Genomic DNA, 27,926 nt, shown 5'->3' on the forward strand with positions numbered 1-27,926 from the left:
TTTTCGACCTGCGTACTTTTTGACCTACGGACTCCGTTCCCATACGGATTAATTCCATAGGTCGAGACCCCACTGTATATAACATGATTTTATCTTGGTAAAATAGTATGTATGGAGCATTAGCTCACAATGCACAAATTTCCTACTTATAGCAATTAGCAATGTCATCTTGAAAGTTATTAACCTTAAATCTGTTATTGTTATATGTTCAAATGGACTTTTAATCAACTGTGTGAACACCAAATACAAAGACCAAGGTGCATGTGGTGACTTCATATGTGGTAAGTATTCTTCAAATCCTTCAAAAAATATTTTACAAGTTGGATCTCTGAAAAGCTGTGAAATTTGAGGATTTCCTGGTTGGTGAGCCACTATTGTAACTAAGCAGACTTTCAAAGATGAAATGGTCAAACCCAATTTCTTTAAGTGGAGAAGGAATTTAAGAGTAGTGTGTAGCAAAGCTGGGCAGCTACCCATTAACTACCAATCTGTAAACTTTTCCCACTTGTATTCATAAAATATTTAACAGACAGTTTTTTTGGCTGTTGCAAAATATGCTTTATTGATGAATTATTCTCCAGTCAACCCTCAGTTGCTCTTTATCTGGATGTTGTATTGATCCCTTCTGACATTTTAGAATTGTTTCACAACAGTAGTTACATTTTTTTCCTTTGCCATTAGCAACAGGATAGTGAATCAAGGCTGACGCAGCCACCATGGATTTATTAGAATTATATCCAACTTTTTCTTGTTTGATCTTCATTATTGTGCAATTAATCAGTGAAAACAAACATTAGACATTATTCCTAGGGATTTATAATGCACCTCAGATAATTTTTCCTTTTATTTTTCAACAAACAGTATATCTTGCATTTTTTTATCATTGCAAGAAGCAAACACATCTACTTTTGGCAATCCTCATCTGTATATGTAGATTACATATCTATGAGGATTACACAGACTTTTTAAGACAATCTGCATTTGTGTGCTTGTGTTACCTTTCTACTCAATGAATCTGTTTTTCAATTGTCTTCTCTGGTCACATGCATCACTATTGAAAAAAATGTGGTTTACACTCCTGTATCTCTCTCTTTAGACAATGTGCTCCCCATCCCATTTTGCTTGCATCCATGACTGTAAGAATGGATTATTGTAGATTATAAAAAATTATTCCCATCTCTAAATGCTTCTGCCTTATCCACCACCTTAGCTGTCTTGTCAGATGTAGTGATAGAGAAAGTCTCTTGAAGTGTGAATATCTTTTCTCATAACACAGGAGATAATCTCTTTGTAGGAGTCTCTTTCTTAGCCTAGTATGATGCATTCCTGCCATTGTCAATGTCATGAAGCCCAATAGTTTGAAATTCTCATGTGCAGAGCCGCTGACAAGTAAATTTTTCTGCCTAAAATATAAAATTTCCTTCCTTTACTTATTGGTGTTGTTTGCAATCTTCCTGGTGTTTTTGTTTGTTTGTTTTTCTAAGTTTCTCTACTATAATTGAGTTTGGCACTGGATGTTTAAGTAAGAAATGTACATCTTCTATGTTTTAATGTTGATGGTATTGTGAATGGTTGTTGCCACAACTGGTTTATTAGGTCTGTTAATATTTCCAGTGTTAGGAATACATGATTATTTTTTCCGCACTCTTGCAAACACAGAATACTTTGCTGATTGTGGCGGCTTAATTATTCGCAACTGTAATGATTTCTCCATCCTTTCAATTAAGTCATTATATGATGAAAGATCGTCAGATGGTATACAGTGGCACTGCATCTCCAACATCTAAATCCAGTGAAGTCACAAAGGGTGACTTTAAATTATCATTTGGTATGTTATCTGAATTTAAAGCATAATTATCTCTTTACTTTTTTCAGATATTTCTCATGGCTGTATTTCTTTCGATATTGGTAATGGGTTTGATGTTGGTGCCAAGATCTGGCATTGTGTAAGTGCTGGGGTGAATACAAACTTTGGATCTGGTGGTGGTAACATAACTGTATTCAATACTGTGTTTCTTTGTGAACTTGAGACTGGTTGTTTGCATGTGGTAGTCTCAGAGGTCTGATCTTTATGCTTTGATGGGGATCTTTGAATAAGTGGTATCAGATAAATAATAAAATTATAACCTAGTTAATCTTTTTCTTTCTTTGTTGTTCACAATGCAGTGGAAGGTTTTCTAGTTTGATAGTGTTTTCTTTTGGGAGATGGGCTTCTTCAATCACAATATTGATATATTTCCTTTGAATGTTGTCTACTCTTCCCTAAAGGACATTGGAGAAAGTCAGCCCATATTTTTAGATAAAGAAGGTGACGGACAGAAAAATGAAGATAAATATTGGGAATCCATGGAAGACCTTGATAGACCATAAGCTCTAATGCCAAGGGTGATTGATGGCAAAGTCAATCTTGTTTGCATTCTTGATCTCTCTTCCTTGGAAGTTTCTTCTTCCTCCATATTTTGGAGGTGTTAGATCTTATACAGGAGGCCATGATCACGTCCTTGATCTTATATCTCTTCTTTATGCTGTAGTTTCTGGATGACTTGTTACATCTTGCATAAGAGAAGCTCTTGGTGCTGGAAGCTTTGGTAATAATAGAGGAATATTTTGTACAGATGGGCTGAATAGCTTTCTATCTAAAATTAGAACCAACATTTAGATCTTTTTGCTGTTGGTTTTCTGTAGATTCCACAATCTGTGATAACACTGCTGAGTATACCTGGGATGATCAAGGTTTGTGCCTTTTTTGGATTATCTGGGTAGATATCTGTTGAACTTTTTTGTTTTTTATTGTACGAGTCAATTTTTGTCAACAACTTTGAACTCATTTTTGACGATGACTGAATATTGTCTTTAGGATATGGTAGCTCCTGAGCTAGTAATTTTTACATGCAGCTTCCATTATTTTTTGCTTTTCAGTGATTTGCTTGATGGATGTTGACTGCCTGGCTGTGGTATTCTTACTGAGAGTGTTGTTTTTAAAGATTTCTCTCACAGATGCCATCTTAAATGGCAATTTTTAACTAAATGAGCTTCTCCCTAAGCAACATAAACACTGGTCATGTCCATCTGCAGTATTTTTGCTCCATAGCCAGAATAGCATTTCATTAAAGCAGCTGAGGCCCTAAACCGTTAAGATTTCATCATTGGTTAAGGAAAGAGAAGGAGTGGGGAAGAATCACAAACAAACACTTTACCTTTTTTTAAGGTTGAAGTTAGAAGATGAGGGGAAAGTAAGTACAGTGATGGTAAATTTAGAGGCTACTTATGGGAACTTTTTTTTTTATCATTCTCTGAGTTCTAGACAACAGTGGATGTTGTCAAGACAGACATAAAGGAACAGAGGTAAATGGGTAGAACATGTACAGTAAAAGCAAGATTATAAAGTCTTGAGGCTAAAACTCTGGAAAGTTATGTGGGAGTGTTTGTGCAGTCACAGAATCTACTTGTGTGAAACACACAGACCAAGATGAAGAAAGCTGAGTTCCCCCACAGATCTCACCTCTGTGAACAAAGAAGATTTTGGTTGTCAATGGCTCTAAAGAGAAATCAGTCCTTCACATTAGAAATAGAAGAACCTATTTCTCCCAAAGGCAAAAGCAAGATCCAGGACATGTGAACTGTGACGCTAAGAGAAAATATTCTTCTTGGTGCAAGACAGAGGATTTGACTCTGGCACTATTTTTTCCAAGATACTGTCAGACATTCTGCAATCAGGTTAGCTGAAATATAAAATACACAAAAACTATGATGGCAAACTCACAAGATCCACAGTGTTTTTCTTGTTTGTTTCTGACAGGGGCCCCGAGACAAACTTCTCCCACCGCTCTTGATCTTCCTCAGGAAGCTCTGAAAGATAGCAAGTTGGGAATGCATTTCGATTGAGACAAACTGGTGCACAGGAGAATGGTCATTCTTCGCAATGCACAATGGAACATAGATAGCAATAGAAAGAGTAACCACACAAAGGGCTTGCAGTGTCCCTTGCCCAACTCCTGAAATAAGAGTTCACAATCATCTTTGGCAATGCTGCTCAGTAACCCACAAGCAAGAAATGGGGACAACTGTTTTCCCTCTACCTGCTATACTGTGACATACTGTCTTTACGAATGGAGCTTCTTTATATAAGCTTAGATCTCATTTCCACAGATTGATCTCACTTCCTTTTAAAGCTATCCTTAACCCTTGAAGCACCAGACACAGAAAATACCAGAAATAATGGATGGTAACTTGCAGCAACAGCTTACTAGAAAGAATGGGAAATCTCATGCTCCTCCTCCAGGCTACAGACACTAAATACCTGACAAGTCATCAGATCCTCTCACTTTCCAGAAAAGGTAACCAATGATAGGAGCAGGCATTGTAGAGACCAAGCTTCAGTTTTCCAGGATGTTGACATGCCTGCCTCTGGTTTATCACCTCAGTCTTCCTGGGGTGAAGATGACTCCAACAGCAAGTTTATACTGTGAAATCACTGAAAGCACTAGACTTAGATCTATAATTTGACATGCTTCATATATGTTGAATAACAGTTGTTGGTCATGCTGGCTGGGCTGACAAGTTGTAGCTCAGCACATCTGAATGATGCCACATTAAGGTTGGGTTGAAGGATTCAAGTTCAAATTCTCATCCAGCTGTGATCCCTGCTAGGTGCTCTTGGCCAAGTCATTATGTTTCAGTTAAATTCACAGGGAATGGGGGAGCAGTGCATATGCCACTCTGAGGTCATACAGCAGGATAACAGATGTTCCCACTTTTTCTTTCCTAGAACTTCTTTCCTCAGTTCCTAGCCAACGTCAAAGTCAACTGTCCATATGATTCCCAACCAGCACATAGGCCCATACTTGTAAAATCCTATAAACCCAATTATCTAGTAATCTAATCTCAATTCTTAAAGCTGCTGAATTCATAACTATTAACATATTGTGGTCTAGAAAGGAAGCTAATTCCATTTCCCCCTAGATGGCAGAATTCCCTATACAGACAGCAGACTTCAACTAAAGTAAGCAGTATCGTAACAGTAAAATGAAGGGTTCGTGTTCTTTCATTTGGAAGGAAATGAACTCCCAAAATGCTCCCTGCACCAAAGGTTCCTTTCAACATCAAATCTCTTTAAAGGTCACTTGGGCCAACCCTGCATGCATCCAGTGGTCCCTACCACATGAAGTTGCCATCCTGGTTACCTTTTAAGAGCTGCTTGATGAGGGTAGAGTGGGGCCACTTTTCAGAGCCTTGAACTACGGCATTGGCAACACGAGTGAGATGCCCCATGTAGCCCTTGCGCCTGCCCCCATCTGACCTACAAGAGAAGACAGAGAGAATGATTGCTAATGGTTGCTTGCAGAGGTGTCTAGGCTAGGGCTTGAAAAAGTTACACTTCTGAATAGCAGCACCTCAGCTAACATGGCCAAGCATTGGTCAGGGTGTAAAGAAGGAGAGATCACATACGGAATGAAAAGGGAAAGGAGGGCCTATGTGGTCCTTATGGACTAATCAAGTTGGGATGCCCTGGGTTTGAGTATGTAGCCAATAAAGGCCAGAAGGAACAGAATGAGGTGTGCAAGAATCTTATATCAAACTATTTGATCAAATGATCAGATTAAACAAAGCATGGGTGAAGTTTGGTCCTCTAGAGATGTTGTATTCTAATTCTCAGTAGCTGTTTGCTGGGAACTCCATCCAGTCACCCTTGGAGGGCTGCACTTTGTTCATCTCTGACTGTACTGGCTGAAATCCTGTTAGCAGCATAAGCCCACATGTACCTTTTCAATCTATCCCTCCCCAGTAAACAAAGTGCCACTGTTTGGGGGGTGGGGTGAGAGGAGCATGGAGCAAGCCAGCAGGCATGCACAACCCAAGAATCATGGCAGTAGCATTTTGTTCACCACAAAGCACCAGATGAAAAATTACATTAGGGCTTACACTACGAACAGGATTTCAGCTGTTGTCTACTCTGATGTGCAGCAGATTTCCAGGATAACGAGAGAGGTCTTTCTCATCACCTGCTACTTGATCTTGTACCTGGAATTGTCTTGATCATGAGACCTTCTGCACATAAAGTACGTATATGGATTATCCCTGAGCTATGGCCTTTTCCATAAAATATTGAGCTTTCTTTTATCTTGTATGGAGGGCTTTTCCTCAACAGTTGTGTGGTCTGTAGCCTACATCAACCTTTCTCCATTTCCACAGAAAACTGTATGTTGCCTTCCCATCACCAACATGGTTTTCTCCACAAGTAGTGACAGCAAGGTGGATAGAGGAGGAGGGGGATCATGGTTAGGAGAACCTAGTCTATATAGGAATGGGAGAGGTAAGTAAAAACTATAATCAAATGTCTCAAGCTAAAGGAGTTATAAGGAATTCTGAGGGATTAGGTCTTAAAGGTTGAGGAAACTGAGCAGAGAAAATAATACAAGCTATTACGATATACTATGATATTTGCCCTTGGGTACAGGCTCTTCTGTAATCCAGAACAACTCTAAAAAATTCTGGTTTACTTCCGAGGGTGTCGTTTCCTCACTTCAAGGGAAGGAGAGGGAGAAGAGACAGTACAAACACACCACTCCAACCTTCCCCATCCACTGCCAAGTTTCCTGATTAGGTACTCACTGTGACTGTTCATTTTCTTCCCAGGCAGACAAGATTCTTTGGATTAAATGACACTTCTGCAGCAACTACAGAGAGAGGCACAGTGGAATTCACTCCCATGAAGAATGCCAGTGGCAATAAATCAATGCCTACAACTCAGTAAGAAAGATTTGAGTTTCTCAACCAAATCTTTAACCACTTAAGCTTACAATTTTAAAAATGTCCAACCTTCATGGGAATAAAATCTAAAGAATGGTGGTGATGATTTCTCCAAACACGAAAAACTGAATAATGCCTTAACAAATGATGCTAGCGGTCAAGTGATGGAACTGCTTACTAAGTTGTCAATTAATCTCAGTCCTTCTCACCTCATTATTCCCACGGTCAACTCAATTTTCAGTTCATTTCTCAGTTCCTGCAATCGGCATTACCCACATTTCCAATCTCTTTAGTTCCATACAGAGGCATATATTTAAAAACATAAAGGAATCTATCACTTTCTTCTTCAACTCACTAACACACCCACATCTAAGTAACTTGAAAGCACAGGGACTCCAAGTGAAACTTACATGTTGGATAACGGGACTCTCTGGGAGAGGCTCTGGGTGGTTCTCGATGGTCTCATCCCCAGTGTGAGAACTGAAAACATTGCTAAGGCAGGCCTCCACCTGAGCGTGCAAGAAGTTGTTGTATGTGTACTTGAAGTAGAGGTCCTGACAAGAAGACAGAAGCAAAATATGCACTGCCACTCAGTAATGTTTTACATGATTCACTGCAATTAGTACAACTAACAGTACTACACCCATTGGAGTATATGGGCGACAAATAATTATGTTGCTGCCCACACAGTGACAACTCTCTCTCATTCTTATTTTCTAAAGCTAAGGTATTTGGACAATCATTCAGAAAAAAAATCAAATGTTTTTTTAAAAACCAGAAAAGGTGCTTCCAGTGAACTAGGAAGCTTACTTTCCAAATTCTTTGACAGTGGCAAATGCAACTGTAGAGAGACATTCATGTCTGTGAGAGGATGCAGAAAGACAAAACCCCTTTTGTAAAATAGTGGTGGAAATTCTATTGCTTAACATAACCCAAATTGTCTGTTCTTTCATGGGGGGAAGCATCCCTACCATTTTTGTTGATGACATACATGCACACTGGCCTGGTGCGTGCATACCTCAAATATTGCAATAAGAAAATTTTATTACTAGTCCAAAAGTTATGATTTGGCAATTGAATTTGGCTGTTGTCTGCTACAACAGCTTCAATCAAAACAAGTCTGCTTGTTCTCCTTACCAATACTTGTTGAAATCCAATTGCTTAGTGTCAGAACATAACTTTCTCTGTTCCCAATTAGCAAATAAGAGGTCCCTGCTATAATTCAACTCCGGGAGGCAGTAGAAGATAGGAGGGCCTGGCGTGCTCTGGTCCATGGGGTCACGAAGAGTCGGACACGACTAAACGACGACAACGCTATAATTCTTGCAGGTATGTACCCAACCTAGCCAGAGTGTACAGCCCCCAACCCCTAGCATCATGGTGAGAACTCTTTATTTGCCACCTAGGAACAGACTGAAAATTACTAGCTTTCTTATGCTTAGAAATAAATAAGCTTTCAGCTACTGTCTTTCTTCTCACATAAAAACTCATGTAGATTTAGCTGACAGATTCAAACTCCTATAATCAACCAAGATTTTTTTAATCTGATACCAGTCTTATTTATTTAATCTGATACCAGTCCTTTAATTTCTCCAGCAACTTTTCTATAAATATAATTGTTTATATCTGCATGATTTTTCAGGATAAATCTTTTTCATTTACTGTTTATTCAATAGTGGTGCCTCACTTAGCGATTGCTCCGTTGAGCAATGAAATCGCTTAGCGATGGGTTTTGGCCATCGCCAGAGTGATCACTTAGCGATGGCCCCTATGGGGAAAAATCGCTTTGCGATGATCGCGGGGAAGCGATCATCGCAAAGCCCCCATTTTCGGCCAGCTGATCGGCGGCTCCAAAATGGTCGCTGGAAAAACAAAATGGCCGCCCGCTGTTTTGCCTTTAGAGCAGTGGTCAGCGAACAGGGGTAAATTACCCCAAATGGGGTAAAAATGAAAATCCCGGGGGTAATGAGGACATGACCCTAATCCCCTTCCCTCCTCCTCCTCCTCCTCCTCCTCCTCTGCCCGGAGGGGGGTCCCCAGCAGCCCGATAGCTCCCTTTCCGCCCTCCCCTTCCCCAGTCCAGCTGCAACTGAGTCACAGTGGGTGGCAACGGGCCCCGGTCAGCGGCATATGGCAGCCGAGGCAGCGCTGGTGGGGCTGGCCATGGAGGAGAGTGAGGCCGGGGCGAGTGGTCAGAGCGCCCCAGCCAGGAGAAGCCTCTCATTCCAGTGCCTGGAGAGGTGGATCGTGGCGGAGGGGGGCGGTTGAGCCACGACAGTGGCCTGGGCCAGGCTCAGCCTCCCAGCGCTGGAACGCCGCCGCTGCCCCATGCCCCGTTCCCGGAGAAGCCCGTCGGGTGGCAGCCTGGGCCTGGTGGAGCCTTTCACCCTCTGTGCAGCAGCTGTTGCAGCACTTCGACGTCAAGGCCCAATGTGGCCGCCCTGGCGAGCAGCTGCCGGATCCAGTGCCAGAGGTGGGGGTAGCGTTGGACGCCCCAGGCAGGTGAGCCAACTGCTGCTCTTCAACGGCCGCCCAGGAGCCTCCCGCCAGCGGAGAAAGGGAGCCGCCCCCACGGGGCCAAGGACTGAGCGCGGCCCCGTCAGGCATAGGTGGTGGTGGAGGAGGAGGCCCAGGTGCGGGTGGCGAGGCTGAGGCAGCGATGCTCGACTGGCTGAGCATGACCAAGAGCCTTCCTTTCAAATCAAGGGGGTAATGTTGCTGCATATAAATTTTTTAGGGGGTAAAAGGTAAAAAAGTTCCCTGACCCCTGCTTCAGAGGCACCGAAAATGGCCGCCCCTATGGAGGATCTTCGCATAAGGGCAGTCTTTAAGCCTATAGGAACGCATTAAACACGTTTTATGCGTTTCTATGGGCTTTTTTATTCCGTTCAGCGATGAAATCGCTTAGCAACGTTTTTTCCGGAACCGATTAATGTCGCTAAGCGAGGCACCACTGTACAAGGTTTGGAAATGATTCTTACAAAAGTGATTGATTTTGATTGTTTTACTTTCAGAAGCATTGCCCTATGTCCACCCTCCACAATCCAGAAAGCATGTCATGGTTCTAGAGATTTACACATCTTAATCTGTAGGAGCCCCTTAAAAATAGATCAACAGGGAATAAGCAAACAGCAGGGAGGCAGGAAGAACAGAGTTTGAAGCAAGTGTGGAGTACTGGTACTCACCAACATAGTGTTAATGGCACCCAGCTCTATAATCTCATCTTGCAAGGCTGTGTTGTTCGTGCTCAGTGAGCTGGCCAGCAGCTTCACTACATGCAGGCGGGTATTTCCTAATGGAGGGTCCAGGATTCCCCATGTAGTCTGCAGGGCCTCTTTCTGCCAGAAGAAGAAAGGTGCATAAACCATTTTCTTGAAGTATTAGAACATCATCACAACCCCTTACAGATCATTGCTGGGCTCCACGACAAGAGCATGGAAGCTAAATTACCAAGAAGCCATAGTCCTCCCCCCGCCACCGTCCAGGATATACTACAATCATAGAAATCTCAATACTACATCCCTCCCCCGGTACCTGTCACACAGTGTTCCAACTTGCTTTTTTCTGAAAAAGCTCAAATACAAATAAAGTGAAACTGTGCACCCCAGGCCTAAATTCACATGTTCATTCCAACTAGAATAGACTCAGTTAATCAAAGGATACTGAATTAACAAATCACACTAGTTCAATGGGTCTACTCTTAATTGTGTCTAACAGTTGATTTAAGCCTTGGAAAGGTATGTAATGATACAGCTGCCATTTGAGTTGAATTTACGTAGGTTTCTCTTATCGCAGAGGTGGGAAAACCTTGGCCCTCCAGATGTTTGAGACTCTTTAACTCTTATAATCAGTTTTTTTACATGGGTCATGCTGGCTGGGGCTTCTGGAACCTGAAGTCTTAAACACAGCTAGGGACAAAGGTTCCTCACCTATGGCAAAGTGTACCTGTTCCACTCCCTGAATTATGTAACTCCCTCATTGTCATAGATAACAAACCAGCCCTTTCAGCTCATGTTGCTCATTCAGACATATACAAACCTTTGGTGGGTCAAGAAGCAGCCGGTGAAGCTCCCTGAGACGCTGTTTGATGGCAAGCAGAGTGCCCTGACTGGCCTGGCTAGAAGCCACTTCACAGTTGGGCCCAGTTATCTCCATTTGCCCCTCCAGGTTGCAGTAAAAGCCCCCCATGCCACCCAGCTCTGTCCTGAAAGTGAGAGCAAGGGAGACTGATACTAGTAAACATAAAAACCTAAGTATAATTATACCCAAATGACCACCACCTCATTACATCCTAAGGAAATGCAAATCCTTTCAATAAATCATGCGAACTAAATTGCTCATGCCATTTTTTCTGGGTTATTGCTTTTGAATTTGTCTCCTTTTCTTTGTCATAATGCATTTTGCCTTTTAGATTTCATGCTGGGGGGTGTTAAGGAAAAGAAAAGAAAAACCCTTAAATGAAAAGGTTCTTCTTTGCCTTAACCACAAGAACTGCAATGGTTGAAACCCAATCTTATTTAGCAAAAGGTAGGAATGCTAGTAATGGGAGACTGTTTCAACTGCGAAGAAGCAAACTTCAAGGCAACCGATCCAAAAACCTTAATCCCCAATGCAATACTACCCAGCTTCCTGGACACTTCACAAGACCTTGACTGCATGCAGGGATGCAAAAGAATTTCAGTGGACTTAAGATTCCTAATGCGTATATCCATTTTATACTGCCTAAGACTCATTGTAACAGAAAACATACTATGCTTTGAAAACCTAAGGTGATCCTAGAAGCCCACTATTGATGGAACTGTGGTATGTTTCAAGGAAAACTAAATATACACAAAGCTTGGCTACATTTCAGAATATACAGAAAAATAAAATCAATGCAGCTGAAAAATGAATTCAAAATGCTTCACTCAATGGAAAAATGTATTAAAAATATGTACATGGTGTAGAGAAAACACGGCTGACCATGAGGGAAAGAAAAAATAAATCTTGAAACTTGACAGTAATAAAAGATGGGAACACAGCATAGGCACATAAAACGGAGCCTGGATGCTCCTCAGTAGTGCATATTTGCATATCTTTGATCTTCTGAGCACAACCACGGGGCTACAACATAGTACTTTTTACAAAAGGAAAAAAAATGACTTTCAGGATATAGCACTGTTGCAAATAAAATGCACCTGCTGAGGTTCAAAACATACAATCCTGCTAATCTCTCTTGGCTCTGCATGGTTCCTTCTATTTGCAAGACATCGTACCCTCCCCCATCTGTCTCCCACACACCTGGGTCTGCGTGGCTCCAACAGAGTCAGCAAAACCTGGATCCCATTGACAATGACGGATTCACTCTGTTCTCCATCCAACATATTGCTTAGCAGCTGCTCAATTGTCTCCTGCCTGGATACAAGAAAGTGGAATTGAAACCCATTATTAAATGGCCATACAATCTCAAACATTTGAGCTCTGATATTTCTGATCCCAGCATACACTTACATTGCTACATGTGCACAGTCCCCAAAAAGAAAGAAGAAAACAAAGTCACAACAAAATACGACTGAATCAGAGATGAACTAAGGCAGTGGTTCTTAACCTTTGTTACTCAGATGCTTTTGAACTGCAACTCTCAGAAACCCCAGTCAGCACAGCTGGTAGTGAAGGCTTCTGGGAGCTGCAGTCCAAAACATCTGAGTAAGAAATGTTAAGAACCAGTGGTTTAGAACACTGGTTCTTAACCTTGGGTTACTCAGGAGTTTTGGACTGCAACTCCCAGAAGCCTTCACTACCAGCTGTGCTGACTGGGGTTTCTGGGAGTTGCAGTTCAAAAGCATCTGAGTAACAAAGGTTAAGAACCACTGAACTAAGGAGTAAAACCAAGGTACTAATTCTAAAACTCTTAAGTAGACATGAATAATCTTTGGTTCTCTGGAAGTACCGTATTTAAGTTCCCAACAGTCGATCTGGCCAACCATGAGACAAGATGAGAGCTACCGGTCAAAATCTAGAGAGCTACAGACTTCCTGGCTCTGCTCTAAAGGTTTCCCGTTCAAGTGCTACCCAGCTGGTAATAGGAAAAAGGGATGGGGAGAAGGAGAGTCCTTGTCTTGTGCTGCAACCAAGCAAAGATATGGGCTGTAGGCTCCCCTGAGTCCTAGAATGCTGCAGTTTTACAAGTCCCATTAGTAAAACTGAAGACCATAAAGAATAACTCTAAGAAGTTCCATGAGATGTACTCCAAAGAAAGTTCTCAACAATGTTGTCATGCAGTGCTCCTAAGAAGAAAATGTGCTTTTCTAACCCTTGGGCACATGATCTGAGCTCCATCTCTGCCTGAAAAAGAGTCCCAAGCTCTACCTCTGGGCTTCCCATATGCATTCTGTTGGCCACTCTGAAAAGGGAAGTAGGACCAAATATGACAAACTGGTTCAAATATGTCTTTTGCCTGATATTCATTATTTTTCTTGTATTCCTTATCCTCTATTAGAGCTCTAAAAGCACAAACTCTTTTTGTACAAGGGCAGAGCCCTCTAATGGGCATTTGCAGAGATTATTTCACCTCATTTGTCCCTGCAAATATTGCATAACACAGCAACTTGCCCAATCCTAAAGAATTTTCAAACTTTCAAGTTTGAGCCTTAGACCCTAAGTAGTACCCATGTCAGAAGCCTCTAATATCAAACAGTAGCACCTGGACCAGAAGCAGGGTTTTGTCAGTTTGGGGAAAGGAGTTTGCACTATAGCATGGGTGATGTGCCACTGAAAAACAAGCAGGGTTTACAAGCAAAGTCAGGGAATTTTATGGAACAGAAATTTTGAGTTTTGATTGAAAGGCTCTTCTCAATTACATGTAAGAAGCAATAATCAATATTTCAATCACAAAATAGCAAGTTCTGCAGTATGAAGCTTGGTTTAAAGTCAACCCCACCTCCTCCAAAATGACCATTGATAATTGAGTATGCAGTCAAAAATTCAAATTTAGTACATTTTGACACATACATTTCTTCTTTTCCAAATCTGTTTCAGTTTTAGAGGGATGGCACTACTTTCTAACCAAAGAGAAGATGTACTCTTTTGTCCCCCTTTTAGCAGTGCTGTCACTGGCTTCGTACTTACTTCTCAAGTGTGGCCAGCAACTGGTCTGGCTCAGGACTGTCCTGGATTTGGATCATCTGCTCACGACTCAGCCGAATGATGTCGCATAAAGATTGTGAAGCATTGGAATGTTGCTGCATGAAAGCAAAGAGAGGGAAAAGCATGAATGTCAACCCCAAAAGACCAGCAGCTTGGCACACTGTGGAGTTAGCATTTCAGCACACATTTCACTCCATGTTTTCATTGTCCACAATGAGCAGCTAACAGGAAGTCCTAAATCCATACTCTCCCACCCCTACCCAGAAAACACACATCAATTTTGCAACTGATGAAAGAGGATTAGACTAGATTTATAACTTACATTGTCATCTTTTGAAGGGTGGATCATTCCAATAAGCCTCTGCACAATCTTTTCCTCATTAAGCCACTTCAGGTTATTAGAGGAAGGGAAAAAGAACATGGATAGTGAGATTAAGCAAGTTACTTTTCACTGGTGTTCAATATGCCCACTGAAACCTGTGTAAGGGTCAGAAGTATTCACATATGCAGTGGTGGTTCATTGGTATCCCAAAAACCTGATACTGATAGTTCATTGGTTGTTCAATGCTGTCTTATAGCTATGGCATTAAATCCTGGACTAGGTCCAGGATCATCCTCATAATGGATGATAATGAAGGAACCAAACTTCTTGAAATGAGGCTACTGTGAAAGAAAGAAATATTACAAACAATTAAGTGAAGCCATATGTCATGTTACTCTGTAGAATGTCTTGCAGGTCAGGAATTTCCAGAATAACAAGACTTGGGGAGTATCTTTAGCACAGGGCAGTGTGAACTGGCAAATGGTAGTTCTACAAAAATCAGGTATATTTTTCCACACAGCCTGAGAAACCTTCAGAGATCAGTGAAAATATACAGAGTCCATCTGGAGAGGAAAATAGCTGTTTAACATTGCTCATTCAGACAAGCAAAGGGAATCCATGAAGCTAAAACAAACTAGATGCACATTAAAAAATCAGGTTATATGTAAGGTTTTTAGTAAGTAGCACTCTGAACATTAGAATGAAAATTGTCTTCAGTCAAGACCACTTAACAACAGATTTTTAACCTCCAATTCTTTGATGAAAGAAAGCAAATAACATATAGCAGGAGCGATCAAACTTGGGGGCACTATTTTTGTCCCCATCTCACTACAGATCCAAAAATGGTAATTTCTAGCTTAAACGTTGGGGCCTCTGAGGACCTTCTGCAGGGCCTTGTAAAAAAATAAGTATTGGACAAAATAAAATAAAATCAGGTCCTGGAAGCCCCTCAGGAATCCACACCTATTATTGAGCCTTTCATTCTAAGACTAACAACTTATTTATAGACATGTCACCCCACCATCATTAAGGTCTGACATACAGTGGTGCCTCGCAGAACGAGCGCACCGTAGAGCGATGAATTCGCTCTACGGTGACGCTTTTGCGATCGCTAATGCGATCACAGAGCGATGGCCCCAATGGGCGAAAATCGCAGAGCGAAGGTCGGTAAGCGGTTCGCTTAGTTTAGTTTAATGCGTTCCAATCGGCTGATTTACTCACCGTACAGCGATGTTCGTGTATGGCCGGCAGCCATTTTCGCGCCCTCCCCTCGCTGAACGAGGGTGCGAAAATGGCTGCGATCAGCTGTCCGGCGGGTCCAAAATGGCCGCCGGAACAGCCGAAAAGGCCGGGCGCAGTGTTTTCGTGCCCTTGGTAAGCAAGGGGAGGGTGCAAAAATGCTGTCGGAACAGCCGAAATGGCTGCGCGCAGCGTTTTCGCGCCCTCCCCTCACTTACCAAGGGCGCGAAAACGCTGCAGCCGGCCATTTCGGCTGTTCCGGCGGCCATTTTGGACCCGCCGGACAGCTGATCGCAGCCATTTTCGCACCCTCGTTCAGCGAGGGGAGGGCGCAAAAATGGCTGCCGGCCATACACGAACATCGCTGTACGGTGAGTAAATCAGCCGACTGGAACGCATTAAACTAAGTTTAATGCATTCCAATGGCTTTTTTCTTTCCGTACAGCGATGTTTCACACAGCGAGGGTTAATCCGGAACGGCTTAACCTCGCTGTGCGAGGCACCACTGTACAATTACATTTCCTCTTTGTTCAAGAAAAAGGAAGAAGGATACATAGAAGGATCCTTACATTGAACACGTCTTGCCTGAGCTGTGGCTGCTCTACGCATGTGAGGAGCCGTAACAGGAGGTCCATGATGGCTGAGGTACCGATGTGGCGTAGCAGCAGGTTGACAAAGTCATCCTTCTTGCGCAGGAAGGCAACTATCTGAAAGACAGCCAAGCAAGTTGGGGGGGGGGGGGGATGAAGGGAGACAAGAAAAAGAAAGCACAGTGAAGACTATCCCTCAAGGAAGGAAGCTCTGAAAAGTTCTGTTGACATCATGAATGCTAAACCATGACATATGGTATATACTAGATATCAATCTATGTATAATTGGATTGCACCTTTGAACATGAGTTACACTGGACATTGACAAAAGTTAAGGTTTTGACATTTCATTTGTTGTTCTAGGGATATAAAACGGGGTCCCCAACCCCTGGTCCGTAGCCAGGTGCTGATCCGCAGGCTTCCTTGAACTGGGCCGCGGCCACGGATCTCTGCCCCCCCCCCCCCACGACTGGGTATGTCACGCTTGTGGTGGGGCATGTCATGTTCGTGGGGTGGGCGTGTCGTGCTCGTGGGTGGGTGTGTCACGCTTGCAGGCATGTGCACGAGTGTGACACGCCCACCCTGCAAGCGCGACATGCCCCTCCTCAAGTGCAACATGCCCACTCGTGAGTGTGACACGCCCACCTGCGAGTGCAGGGGTGCCCCGCCTCTGCACACAGAGTCTGCACCCCCCCAACTGGTCTGCGGTCCAGGTTGGGGACCGTTGATATAAACAATACTAAACTGTTCTTATTGATTTGGCTGTCTTGACTCAACAAGGTCCCTCAACAAGAAATTTTCAAGCCTGGTGAGGTTCCTTACCTCCAGTTAAGAGTAAGACAATGGCTGAAATCCTGCTGCTGTGATGTGCAGTGACAAATCACTGCTGATTAAAGGCTTCCTTTCCTGATTTTGAGGTGCAAGAGGTTTTGCCACCCTGTATATAAGCCATGCGTACCCTTGCAATCACCAAAGGAAGGCTTTCATCAGCAATGATTGGCCCCTGTTAATGATGCCACTCCTGCATGCAGAGCTGTGCAACAGGATTTCAGGAAAGGAGTACTTCTTTTTGTATATGTGTCCATATATTTCACAAATCATCTTTCCAAAAAGTAGTGCCATTTCTTACTGAGACACACCACTCAAGCATAAGGATTGTTTTAAAAGGCTCACACATGTGGAAAAACTCCTCTAAATCTTCTATTCCTTCCTCAATCTATGCTATGTGTATCAAAGATTTAAAGTGTTATTTGTGTAGCTGTACACCTACGAGGATGAATCACAGGAGAATTTACATCCTTAGCGGTGCAGTGATTAGAATGTCTGACTGGGCCCCAGGAAAGCCAGTCTGTACTTCCCACTCATTCGTGAAGCACACTGGGTAGATCTGGATGTTACTTGTGGCACTGAGTGGCTGCAAGTTAGGGAGTCAATGTAGACATCATTTATTGCTTACCAAGTCACAAGGACAACAAATAATATTTACATTTATTTGTAGCTTGTAACATTTTGCCATCAAAAATAGCATTACTTTAAATCTCAATAGGATTTGCACTATCACCACCTCTTCCACTTCTCGACATCTTCTAAAAAAATACCAACAAAGTATTTTACAATAAGAACACTGAGAAAATAAAAAGGGGCCTATATGATGTGTGTTACTTTTTTTCTGGGAGCTCACTACAGTGGGGTCTTGACTTAAGAACCACTCTCATAGGAAAATATTGACTTGACTTAAGTACTTAGATTTGAGTTAAGAACTGAAAAAAAACCACGTGGGAGGCAGGGAAAGTGCAAAATGTGAACTTTCAGTTAACTGTTGGCCAGTGAAAAGGGTGCCTGTCTGCTTCCTCACTCCTCCCAGCGTTTAGAGAGTGGATTGGGAGACAGTCTTCAGACTGCCTGGTACTGTACTGCCTGGACTGTATTTTCCCTGCCTTCCCTGAACCTTTCTTGACCTAAGAAAAAAAACAAAATATCCCCCTCTAGTGGCCGAAGGCGGAATAGCAGCTTCCCATTAGTTTCTATGGACGGAAAAGAGCAGATACGGATCAAATGGTTTTCAATGCATTCCTATGGGAAATGCAGATTTGACCTGAGAACTTTTTGACTTGAGAACCGCCTTCCAATACGGATTAAGTTCTCAAGTCAAGACCCCACTGTAATTCAATAATGTGCTTGCTTTTGATATGGTAAAACACAGTTTCACATGATTTAAAACAATGTTATTTCAAGGTATGTTTTTATGAGGAACCTAGCATTTGACTCAGAAAAAATGCTCAAGAGCCAAATGGTTCTCTCATGTGGTCTATATTAAGAGCTGTCATAAGAGGGCGCTCTTGTAAGAAGACGCAACAAAACACATTTGTTAGAAGTTCAGCTTTTAGGGATCTGCAGGTGACTCCAAGAGCCAGCATAAGCTTATTAGGAAGCAGCTGACAGGGGTGGTTTTGAGCTCCAAATTAACTATTTAAAAGGATGGGTCATTTGAACGGCAACTGGGATAGTGCCCAATTGGAATGAAGCTTTCTTTGGCAAACCAAACATGTTACCTGATCAGTCTTGCGGTTGATAAGAATCCCCATGACCTTGCTGAAGAAGCTGGCCAGCAGTGGGTTGAGGATACCGCTGGTCTGAAGGAAACTGTAGAGGCGTCGTAGGAGAGACTCGTCCTCACCCAAAGCGTCGTTTATCTGTGTGACGTCTGATGTTAGGATCTCACAAGACACACTTGGATACCTAGGGGAGACAGCACATTTAAAAAGCTGACACACAACTCCTCATGTGCAGGTTTTACTTCCAGTCTTTTGATGGAAAGTTGTGTAGCCAATTTGGGCAGCATATGCTGCTCACCTGCCTTGAAAGATATGTTGGAATCTGCATTGTAAGAGGTACATAACAATGCTTGAAGTGGGTGTTGTCTGGTCACCTTTATGACAAAAACAGTTATGTGGAAAAAGAATCCTAAACTTTGCTCAGTGAGAATCTGAACCTATAACCTGTATATAAATTAGGTAAACTGGGAGACGTTGTTTACTCTGCACAATTAATAGTATTACCTACGGTCAGGGGGAGGAGCAGGATATGGTCGGATCACTAAATCCCCGACCGACCGACCGACCGACCGACCGACCGACCGACCGACCGACCGACCGACCGACCGACCGACCGACCTCCCTCCCTCCCTCCCTCCCTCCCTCCCTCCCTTCCTTCCTTCCTTCCTTCCTTCCTTCCTTCCTTCCTTCCTTCCTTCCTTCCTTCCTTCCTTCCTTCCTTCCTTCCTTCCTTCCTTCCTTCCTTCCTTCCTTCCTTCCTTCCTCCCTCCCTCCCTCCCTCTCTCCCCTTTCTTTCTTTCTTGGCTTTGCAGTTTCAGGAGGTAGTGGCCAAATTATTTCAAGATCAGTCATTGCCTGATCTACCTTTCAAGGTTATTGTGACGTCTAAATGGGGACAAGAAGAGCCATGTATGCTAATTTGAGCTAGTTTTTCCCCTTTTTCGGCAGGGTAGATAAAAACTTGCTTTGTGTTTAGCTGTTTTTAAAATCAAAACAGATTTTTAGCTGTCAAAAGGCAATGATATATAGACAGCTTTGCTATCAAATCAGTGGGTCTGCTTATATAACTACCATCATTTCTGGTGTTGAGCAGTGGTTGGTTCCTGCTCAATCCCAAGACTAACAGCAAAAACAGGGGCAGCATAAAATGAATGAAAGGAATGGCTGACAGCTTTCAACACAAGACAGCACAAGATACATAATTTTTTTAAAATAATGGGACATGACCATTATTTTTTGTGATAGTATGCCAACAGAATTTCAACATGTCCATGTATTCACGGTCAAGCAGTATTTCAGAAAAACCATTTTGCTTTCTAGCACGCTCAATCAAGTTCTCAGAGCAGGATGAGGAAGACAGTTCTGACACCATTGCAGGCAACTGCCATGAACCTCTTCAGAAGCTTTGCCTCACTCAAAGCTGCTGAACGGGAACCCTAAGCAGGCTCCCGCCACTCCATAATACTGGGGTTCCTACTAATTAGTCAGGCTTCTCAGAGGCCAAACTGCAACTCTTTAGGACCGCTTCTTCATAATCTTGAACGCCAAGCACAGCATTCTTGAGTTCTTTGTTTTGCTGGTGCTTCATACTACATCTAGTCAGTTTAATCAAAGGAATCTCTAGCTCAACTAACTCCAAAGATGCCAAATAAGCCGCGATCTTTGGAAAGGAAGGTTATTGTGCAGATGTGCTGCAGGCGGATGGTGTTGAATTTCTGTCTCTTGCAACATTTGCCAAAATTAGAGCCTGGGTTTCATTCAAAAACAGTGCAAAGTTTATGTGGGTTTTTTAAAAATTACTTTCACTATCTTCCCTAAAGCGTAAAAAGGTTTTTAAAAGCACCACTTACTTGTAGCGCACTCTCTCATCCACATCTCCAGGAGGCTCCTCTGTTACACAGGTTACCAATGCTTCCATGTGTTCGGGCTGCACCAGGAAGTCAACCAGCTTTCGATTGACCACCTTGCACTCCTGCAACACATCCTCCTCATCCAGAAGCTCAAAGAGGGTCACGTTGCCACGTTCTAGGAGGGTATCAATATGAGAGGTCGTGTGGAGATCAAACTTCCAGAACATGGCTTGCTGTGGGAAATGGATTGAGAGAGAGAGAGAAAGGTGCAGGTCACATCTCTGCCTGTATCACAACTATTACAAAGATACTTCCACTTGAAAATAAAGTGGTGTAAGGCCCAAAAGCAAAGTGAGCCTGTAAAATACAGTTAAGAGAATAGGCCACTATTGTGGAATACGCAGGAGAACTGTAAAAAGAACAGGATGGCTTGGGGAGTTCACGGACAGAGATCACAGATCTTACTACAGAAAGATTCGACACATGAAGCAAGACACATCTGATGCAGCTGTCATGTCTTAGTATGAGCCAGATGGGTCATGGTGCAAAGGATCCAGCAGGACTATTTCAGGGTGACAAGAGCTTCTAGATCAACCTTCCAAATCTGATGCTGAGGTATCAATAAAACATCACAAAACTAGACATTTGCTATACTGGAATGCAATCCACAGATAAAAGCAAAGGAAAGACAAAGACCAAAAAGTGGACAAAATACTCAACAGATTTCTCAAAACTAAAGAGCAAGTTATCAAGGATAGACAAATGACAGATGCACCACTGAGACCTAGAATTAAGCCGTGTATGTTCAATTCCCCAAAGTATCCCCAAAGGAGTGGCAGGTGGGAAGGGACTTGAATGCTAAATTGTCTAGTAAGGACATAGTAGATGAATGAGGAGATATGGAAAACTGCTGAATTCAGTTACCACTCCAAACAAAGGTGAACATTATGGAGATAAAGGAAGTTCTCCACACTGCACATATTAAACTACGGAATCCACCATTAAACTGAAAAATTACAAAAAGACTTTCTAATTTCAATTACAGCAGACTAAGCACACTGATCTATACTAACTAGCTTCTCACACATGTTGGATTTCTGCATGTTTCTGCTTCAGTGTGCTGCCATTTTGCATCTTCCATGTAAGAGTAAACCGAGGTCCTCCTCAAGCAGGCAGAGGCACATGTGGACAAGGTCATTAATCTCATACTGTTAGTAAAATAAATAAATAAATCAAGCTATCTCTGCCTTTTTGGAACGAGTTGCACATATGACATATGAACAAAGCAGCTACTATCGGAGCAGGAAGGATGCCTTCATTCCCTCTTAGTGAAAGTCGAACAACAGGAGGCATTTAGTCAACCTAGATCTTTGCTAGTGAAGAAAGCACCATCTCTTCCAGATCTAGTTTCCCCTGGAACTTGGCTCTGGCCCACAGTTGAAGAATCATTGCTTTAGCCTTTCATAACTAGAAATATGACTGAATATTTAAAGAGGCGCAGACAGGCCAGTTTTCCCTCACCTTTTCACTGTAGGCCTGTGGTCAAATTTGGATTGTCAGCTATATTAGTAACCACAAGGGTGGCAGTCATTGTGGATTAAACAACATGGGAGAACAACAGCATGATTTCATGTGTGCCCAGCACAGGCTTGCTTTTGTCTGTGAAACAGAAGAAGAGGAATTCACTCCAGTGAAATACAAAAGGAATCGGTCCCTGAGTGTATGCTTTTGTGTTCTTTTCTTGTATAACATTAAGAAAACCTTGGTGAGCACGATGGCTCATTGCTCAGAAGTGCTTACAAATTTCCCCATGTACAGCTACAATTCAAAGTGGCAAAAGGATTCTCTTATAGGACTTGCCAAGAGAGGGAAAAACCTGGACAGAAACAAATAGTAACTTGGTGACGCCCTGCTTCCCTTTTCAGCCCCGTTGCCACCACAACTGCAAAGGCCAAAAGTTTTCACCCGGTTTCCAAGCAACCTCTACACAAGGCTTTTGCAACAGAGCAGTGCAGGCTTCTTGGCTGTGACCACAGGCCTCAGATCAACTCTAGAAAGATTGGTGTTCAACAGAGGCTGCCAACAAGCAAAGGCGGGAATGGGGGAGGGGAGCAAAGAGAAAAGGTGAAGACAAGATCGTAAGTTTGGCTCTTCTTTTTACAGTGTCTATGCTCACAAGTTTACAAACTTGTTCTCTCTCATATATCTAGGCTGCAAACGGCACTACAATCTGTAACTTTTAAACCTTGCACAAACCCAGGGAGATTAAGTTTTTTATTTAAAACATTTTATCTAATCGCTTTAATTAAAAACAATAACTAAAAGTCACAGGGCACCATAGATTACTACTTTTGAAAACTCAGCATAACAACATGTTGGGTTTTTAAAAATTGTAATTCATTGTGTCCTGCAACTTTTTGTTGTTATTGTTTTCTAAAGTGAATATATAATTGTTTTAAATGAGCAATTTAACCTTTCAGGGTTCGTGGGTGGATAAAAAGACTATAATGAGTCTAAACATGTGCAAGAAAATAGCTTATAAACTGGTGAGCAAAGCCTGGCTGGATAGCTCAGTAGCCTAGGTATCCATCTACAGAGCTAGAGGTTGGACATGCAATCCTGCACCAGGTATCCCAAGAAAAAAGTCACCTTGTATAGCTTTTGTATAACTCTTGAGAGTCCCTTGGACCAGTGGTCACCAACCTTGGGCCTCCAGATGTTCTTGGACCAACTCCCAGAAATCCTGGCGAGCAGAGGCGGTCGTGAAGGCTTCTGGGAGTTGTAGTCCAAGAACATCTGGAGGCCCAAAGTTGGGGACCACTGCCCTGGACAAGGAGATCAAACCTATCCATTATGAAAGATGTGCTCACTGGAAGGGCAGATCTTGAAGCTGAGGCTTCAATACTTTGGCCATCTCAGGAGAAGAAAAATCACCCTGGAAAAGACCCTGATGTTGAGAAAGAGTGAAGGCAAGAGAAGAAGGGGATGGCAGAAGACGAGATGGTTACACAGTGTCATTGAAGCCACCAACATGAATTTGACCAAACTCTGGGAGGCAGTGGAAAACAAGAGGGCCTGGCGTGCTCTGGTCCATGGAGTCACAAAGAGTCGGACACAACTTAACAACTAAATAACAAATAGCTTTGGGCAATTTGCACAGTCCCAGGGCACCCCACAAGAAGTGAATGATGAACCACCTCTGAGACTGCATGCCTAGAAAATCCTGAAAAGGGGTTGTCATAAATTGGAACTGGCTCGATGGTATGTAATTATTAATATAACAATATGCATATACCAACTGATCAGGTGATCAAATCATAGTTAAAAGAAAGATATTTAAAGATACATAGGAACAGGGTGGTTAATAATCAATTATTCTTTTTTTAATAACCTGATTTAATCACAATTTAAAGTAAAAAAATTAAAAATTCAAATAGTCAAAAAAAATTTTTTTTAAATTTTAGTTGTGAAATCAAATCCACCCTGCATAGGAAGGTACTTTTTAAAAGCTGTTAGGACAGGGATAGGCCCATGTACAATACGTATATTCCCCATTTGGTGAATAAGACAGAAAAATGGCTACACTGGAATTTAGTTCTGAACTGTTATGCACAGAAATGAGCTGCATACTTGGTATAGACAAGTCCAAATCTCTAAGCATTATGCTTAGTCCTGCCCACTTTGCTTTGGCCTTACCTTGGCCATTGCTAGAATGTGCTCTCCTGCAAGCCAGGTTTTTTTCCTGACATGGTATTAGGCCAAGGCACAGTTCAGTTGCCAACTTAATGGTCAATAAGGCATTTAACACCAAGCCTTGTGCTCAACATTCCCTCTAAGCTGCGTAGCTGTGCACCTGCAGCCAGTGTTGCTGCCCATCCAATTGTGGTCGGATCACCATGCATGCAGAGCACGGTCCCCGCCAAGAGCTGGTAGAAAATTACAGGGAATGACATGCCCTGAAACAAGCTGGACATGAAATCCTATTTCAAAGCACAGGAGTACTGGAGAACACCATTATGTTAGCCTACACAGGGAAGCCAATGAAATCCACAAACATCAGCAAAGCTTCAACAAAAAAGAAGAAAGTCTGAAACTCAACAAAGCCTCGCTCCCAGCACTGAAAAATACAGCCTGCAAAAAGGTCAACAAACTCTACACAGCCACAAGGACCGGTGATCACTGCACACAAAAGACTAGCTAACAGCACCCATTAATCACAGTGACAGAGCATCTCCCCGCTTATCACAACAATACACCTATAACAAAAACAAAAAACAAAACAAAACACCATGATCACCATAATCACTCAATCTCCTCAAAAAGACAAAAAGCTGATCCCACAGCTACAAATACTCAACTATCCCACACACTACACCAGAACACAGACAGAGTTCTAACTCCTGTCCTCTGAAGATGCCAGCCACAGAGACTGGCAAAACGTTAGGAAGAAAAACCTCCAGAACACGGCCAAACAGCCCGAAAAACCTACAACCACCATTGGATCCTGGCCGTGAAAGTCTTTGAGAATACAATTACAGGGAACGTTGCTTATGCTCAACCAATGTTCCCTCTAAGTTGTGTGGCTGCACAGCCATGCAGCGCTCGATCAGAGCCAGAGTTGCTGCCCCTTTGCTTCTGGTCACAGCTGGCACCCCCACCCCACAGTAGTGGAAAATTAGATGGAACACTGAGTTCAACTCTTATTCTATCCATTGTACCATCTTGGCTCTCAACTGCATTCAAAACACACAGGGCTGATTGTGGCACATGAAATTACACAGTCTCTTACTACAATTATGTTTCCTTTCTAGAAGGCAAAGTTCTCACTAAGATCAGAACTTGGAGGCAGACAGCTATAACCACCCTGCTCTGCTTGTGGGTTTATCAGTTAGAATCATTAGCAGAACTTTAGTGATCCTTATTCCAATCTATTTGACTCCAGATTTTTATTGATGAATTCCATCCCCTATCATGAAATTATTCAGGCACTGTTTTCAAAGAGAGAGAGAGAGATTCTCTCTCTCGCTCTCTCCCTTGATAATGTATCAAAGAAGAGATTTGCCTTCTTAATTCCTTCTTTATTATAGCACTGCTTGGAAAAAGGTATCCTTTTCAAAAATCATATCTTTGTGAAAAAACTTAATAGTTTAAGAAAATCCCCAATGATTTTCAAAAGAAATCCTCCTCTAAGTCAAGGCCGTATAATGAGAGAGTTGAATGGAAAAGCAAAAGATTAAACTGCACTTTAATACTATTCAAGTCTTTAAACATTTCAGGAAAAAACCCTCCTCCTCCATATTGTAGAATTTATTCTGCTATTACATCCAGCTGGATTGATATTTCATATAAAGTCCTGAGTGCCCCTAGGGTAGATTCAAATATTACTGGGTTTTATATAAATGTACTGTTTGCCAAGTATGTTTTCTAAGGTTATCTCCAGATTTACTAATTCTGTCACATTCCTTTCTCTCTCAATTTAATAGTTTTGTATCATAAAATACTATCAAAGGATAGAAGTTTCTTACAATCTAGTACTTTTAAATCTCTAGACTGACAGTGTTCTTATATTTTATGACCCCGCCTCTTCATATTCTCATTTACAATCTAAATTTTCCATTAAAATCAAGCAATTTGTAATCCAATTAATACAGACCCTGTTCAACAAGGCATGAAAAAGACTGTTCTATTTTTGAACAATTAGAAGTACAGGTTCTTAATGCTGGGGGCTATCCAACTGTCATCTCAGTTCCACAAGCGGTGGCAAGAGAAGGAAAATCCACAGATGATAGGAGCATAGCAGGAGCTTTCTGTGCCTATTCCTATCTCCCAAAAGAAGCAAAGAGATCACTCAACAAAGTGAAGGGAGCATAGTAAGAAACAGTTTACCTATTAAAAGTTTGGTCAGATTTGAGATAGTGTTGTGAACTCCCTGTTCCTTAAGGCTCTCTTATTTTACTATAAACAAAACTGCACTTTATTGAGTTAACATATGCTGAGACATGATAGTTTGTTTTTACTTAACAAAATATGTGTCTTACTTTGACCTTCAAGAACAAAAGGATGGTTTGTACAAAAAATCTTAGGCAGAAACACAAACAGATGGGATTATTTGAAGGAGAATTTAAGCAGGTAGAGAATTTGGTTCACTTTCTGATGATGAAAATGGGCCAGTTCTCAAGTTTTGGCTTTTCTTCAGCTTGTGAGCTACATCCTCCCTTGCGCACTCTGATTTGGCATGATGTCAGAACCGAGTCAATATCAAGAAAAATAATCAACCAACCAACCAATCAAAACCCAATTAATGACAGCTGATTTCTGACACTGGGGTGGTTTGGGCCACAATGGCCAACCAGTAATATAGCTGTGAGAGCCAAACCTCACACTGCTTGCTCAAAAACTGCCTCTCCAACTTCCAGATTTCTACTAACGGTTTCAAAGTCAATTATATTCTATTTTACTTATGCATTATTTATGCTGCCTTTTTCCCATGGGGAACCCAAGGCAGCTTGCAACAGATACAACAACAAACAACAGCTTTAAAATACCATATATAAAGCATAATGAAAAATAATTACAGTACTGTAAATATATTTCCAGATTAAAACCATGATTTTACTAAGTTTTATTACTGACCGTTTTAAAACATTTTAAAAAATAAAATACCTCTGTGTTTAATAAACATAGCATTTCTGAGACACTTATTGGTTAAAAACCTGCTTGAAAAGGACGATCTTTGCCTTATAACTAAAGTACAAGTGGGAGGTGACCAATCTGGTTTCCCAGGGTAGCACATTCCAATGCCTGAGAGGAACCACTGAGAAGGCTCTCTCTCATGTCTTTACCAAATGAGCTTAGGAAGAACATGGACCAGAAAAATGTTTCTTCAGAAGATCTTAAAAGCCAAGAAGGCATATATAGGGTGCAACAATCCTTTAGTAGCTTGGAATCAAGCTGTATAGGGCTTTATAAGTAATAGCCAGCACTCTGAATTGGGCCTGGAAACAGACTAGCAGCAAGTGAAACTGCTGTAATAAGGGTGTTGTATGCTTTTTTTCAAGCAGCATCAGTCAGTAGTATGGCTGCAGCAGAAGTCCAGGTAAAGTTTCCAAACACTCTTCCAAGGCAACCCCATGCACAATGTATCGTAGTAATCCAAACAGGATGTAAATAGGGCATGTGTCACCATGGCCAGATTGGACATCTCGAGGAATGGGTGCAGGCAGCACACTGGCTTCAACTGTGCAAATGCACTCCTGGACATTGCTGAAACCTGTGCATCCACGCTCATAGTTGAGTCCATTCCCAAGATGCAAAGCTGACTTCTCACAGAGCAACTCCATCAAGAATAGGCTTAATTCCTATCCCGATTAGCCTTTTGACTGATCAGGAGCACCTGTGTTTTGTCAGTATTGAGTTTCAGTTTGTTAGCTGCCATCCAATCTATTACTGACAAAAGACACTGGTTTGGGCACAGAAAAACTTCCCTGGAATCAGA

General features: G+C 42.1%; 1 protein-coding gene across 5 annotated transcripts in view; it reads right to left on the reverse strand.

Moving 5' to 3' along the window:
- Positions 1–27,926, reverse strand: part of PPP6R1 (protein phosphatase 6 regulatory subunit 1) — a 61,526-nt gene that overhangs the window by 17,012 nt on the left and 16,588 nt on the right. For all 5 annotated transcript variants that reach the window (XM_078377024.1, XM_020792705.3, XM_020792704.3 and 2 more), the window contains exons 2-13: positions 20,432–20,664; positions 18,579–18,765; positions 16,006–16,143; positions 14,198–14,263; positions 13,858–13,970; positions 12,031–12,144; positions 10,789–10,954; positions 9,936–10,088; positions 7,161–7,304; positions 6,613–6,677; positions 5,184–5,299; positions 3,764–3,849 (exon numbers count right to left, since the gene is read on the reverse strand). In XM_078377024.1, the coding sequence (XP_078233150.1) occupies positions 3,764–3,849; positions 5,184–5,299; positions 6,613–6,677; positions 7,161–7,304; positions 9,936–10,088; positions 10,789–10,954; positions 12,031–12,144; positions 13,858–13,970; positions 14,198–14,263; positions 16,006–16,143; positions 18,579–18,765; positions 20,432–20,658 (1,575 nt within the window). In that variant the 5' untranslated portion in view covers positions 20,659–20,664. The remainder of the gene's footprint in view (positions 1–3,763; positions 3,850–5,183; positions 5,300–6,612; positions 6,678–7,160; positions 7,305–9,935; positions 10,089–10,788; positions 10,955–12,030; positions 12,145–13,857; positions 13,971–14,197; positions 14,264–16,005; positions 16,144–18,578; positions 18,766–20,431; positions 20,665–27,926) is intronic.

The sequence above is a fragment of the Pogona vitticeps genome, chromosome 6 (assembly GCF_051106095.1).
Source record: "Pogona vitticeps strain Pit_001003342236 chromosome 6, PviZW2.1, whole genome shotgun sequence".
Classification (NCBI taxonomy): Eukaryota; Metazoa; Chordata; class Lepidosauria; order Squamata; family Agamidae; genus Pogona; species Pogona vitticeps.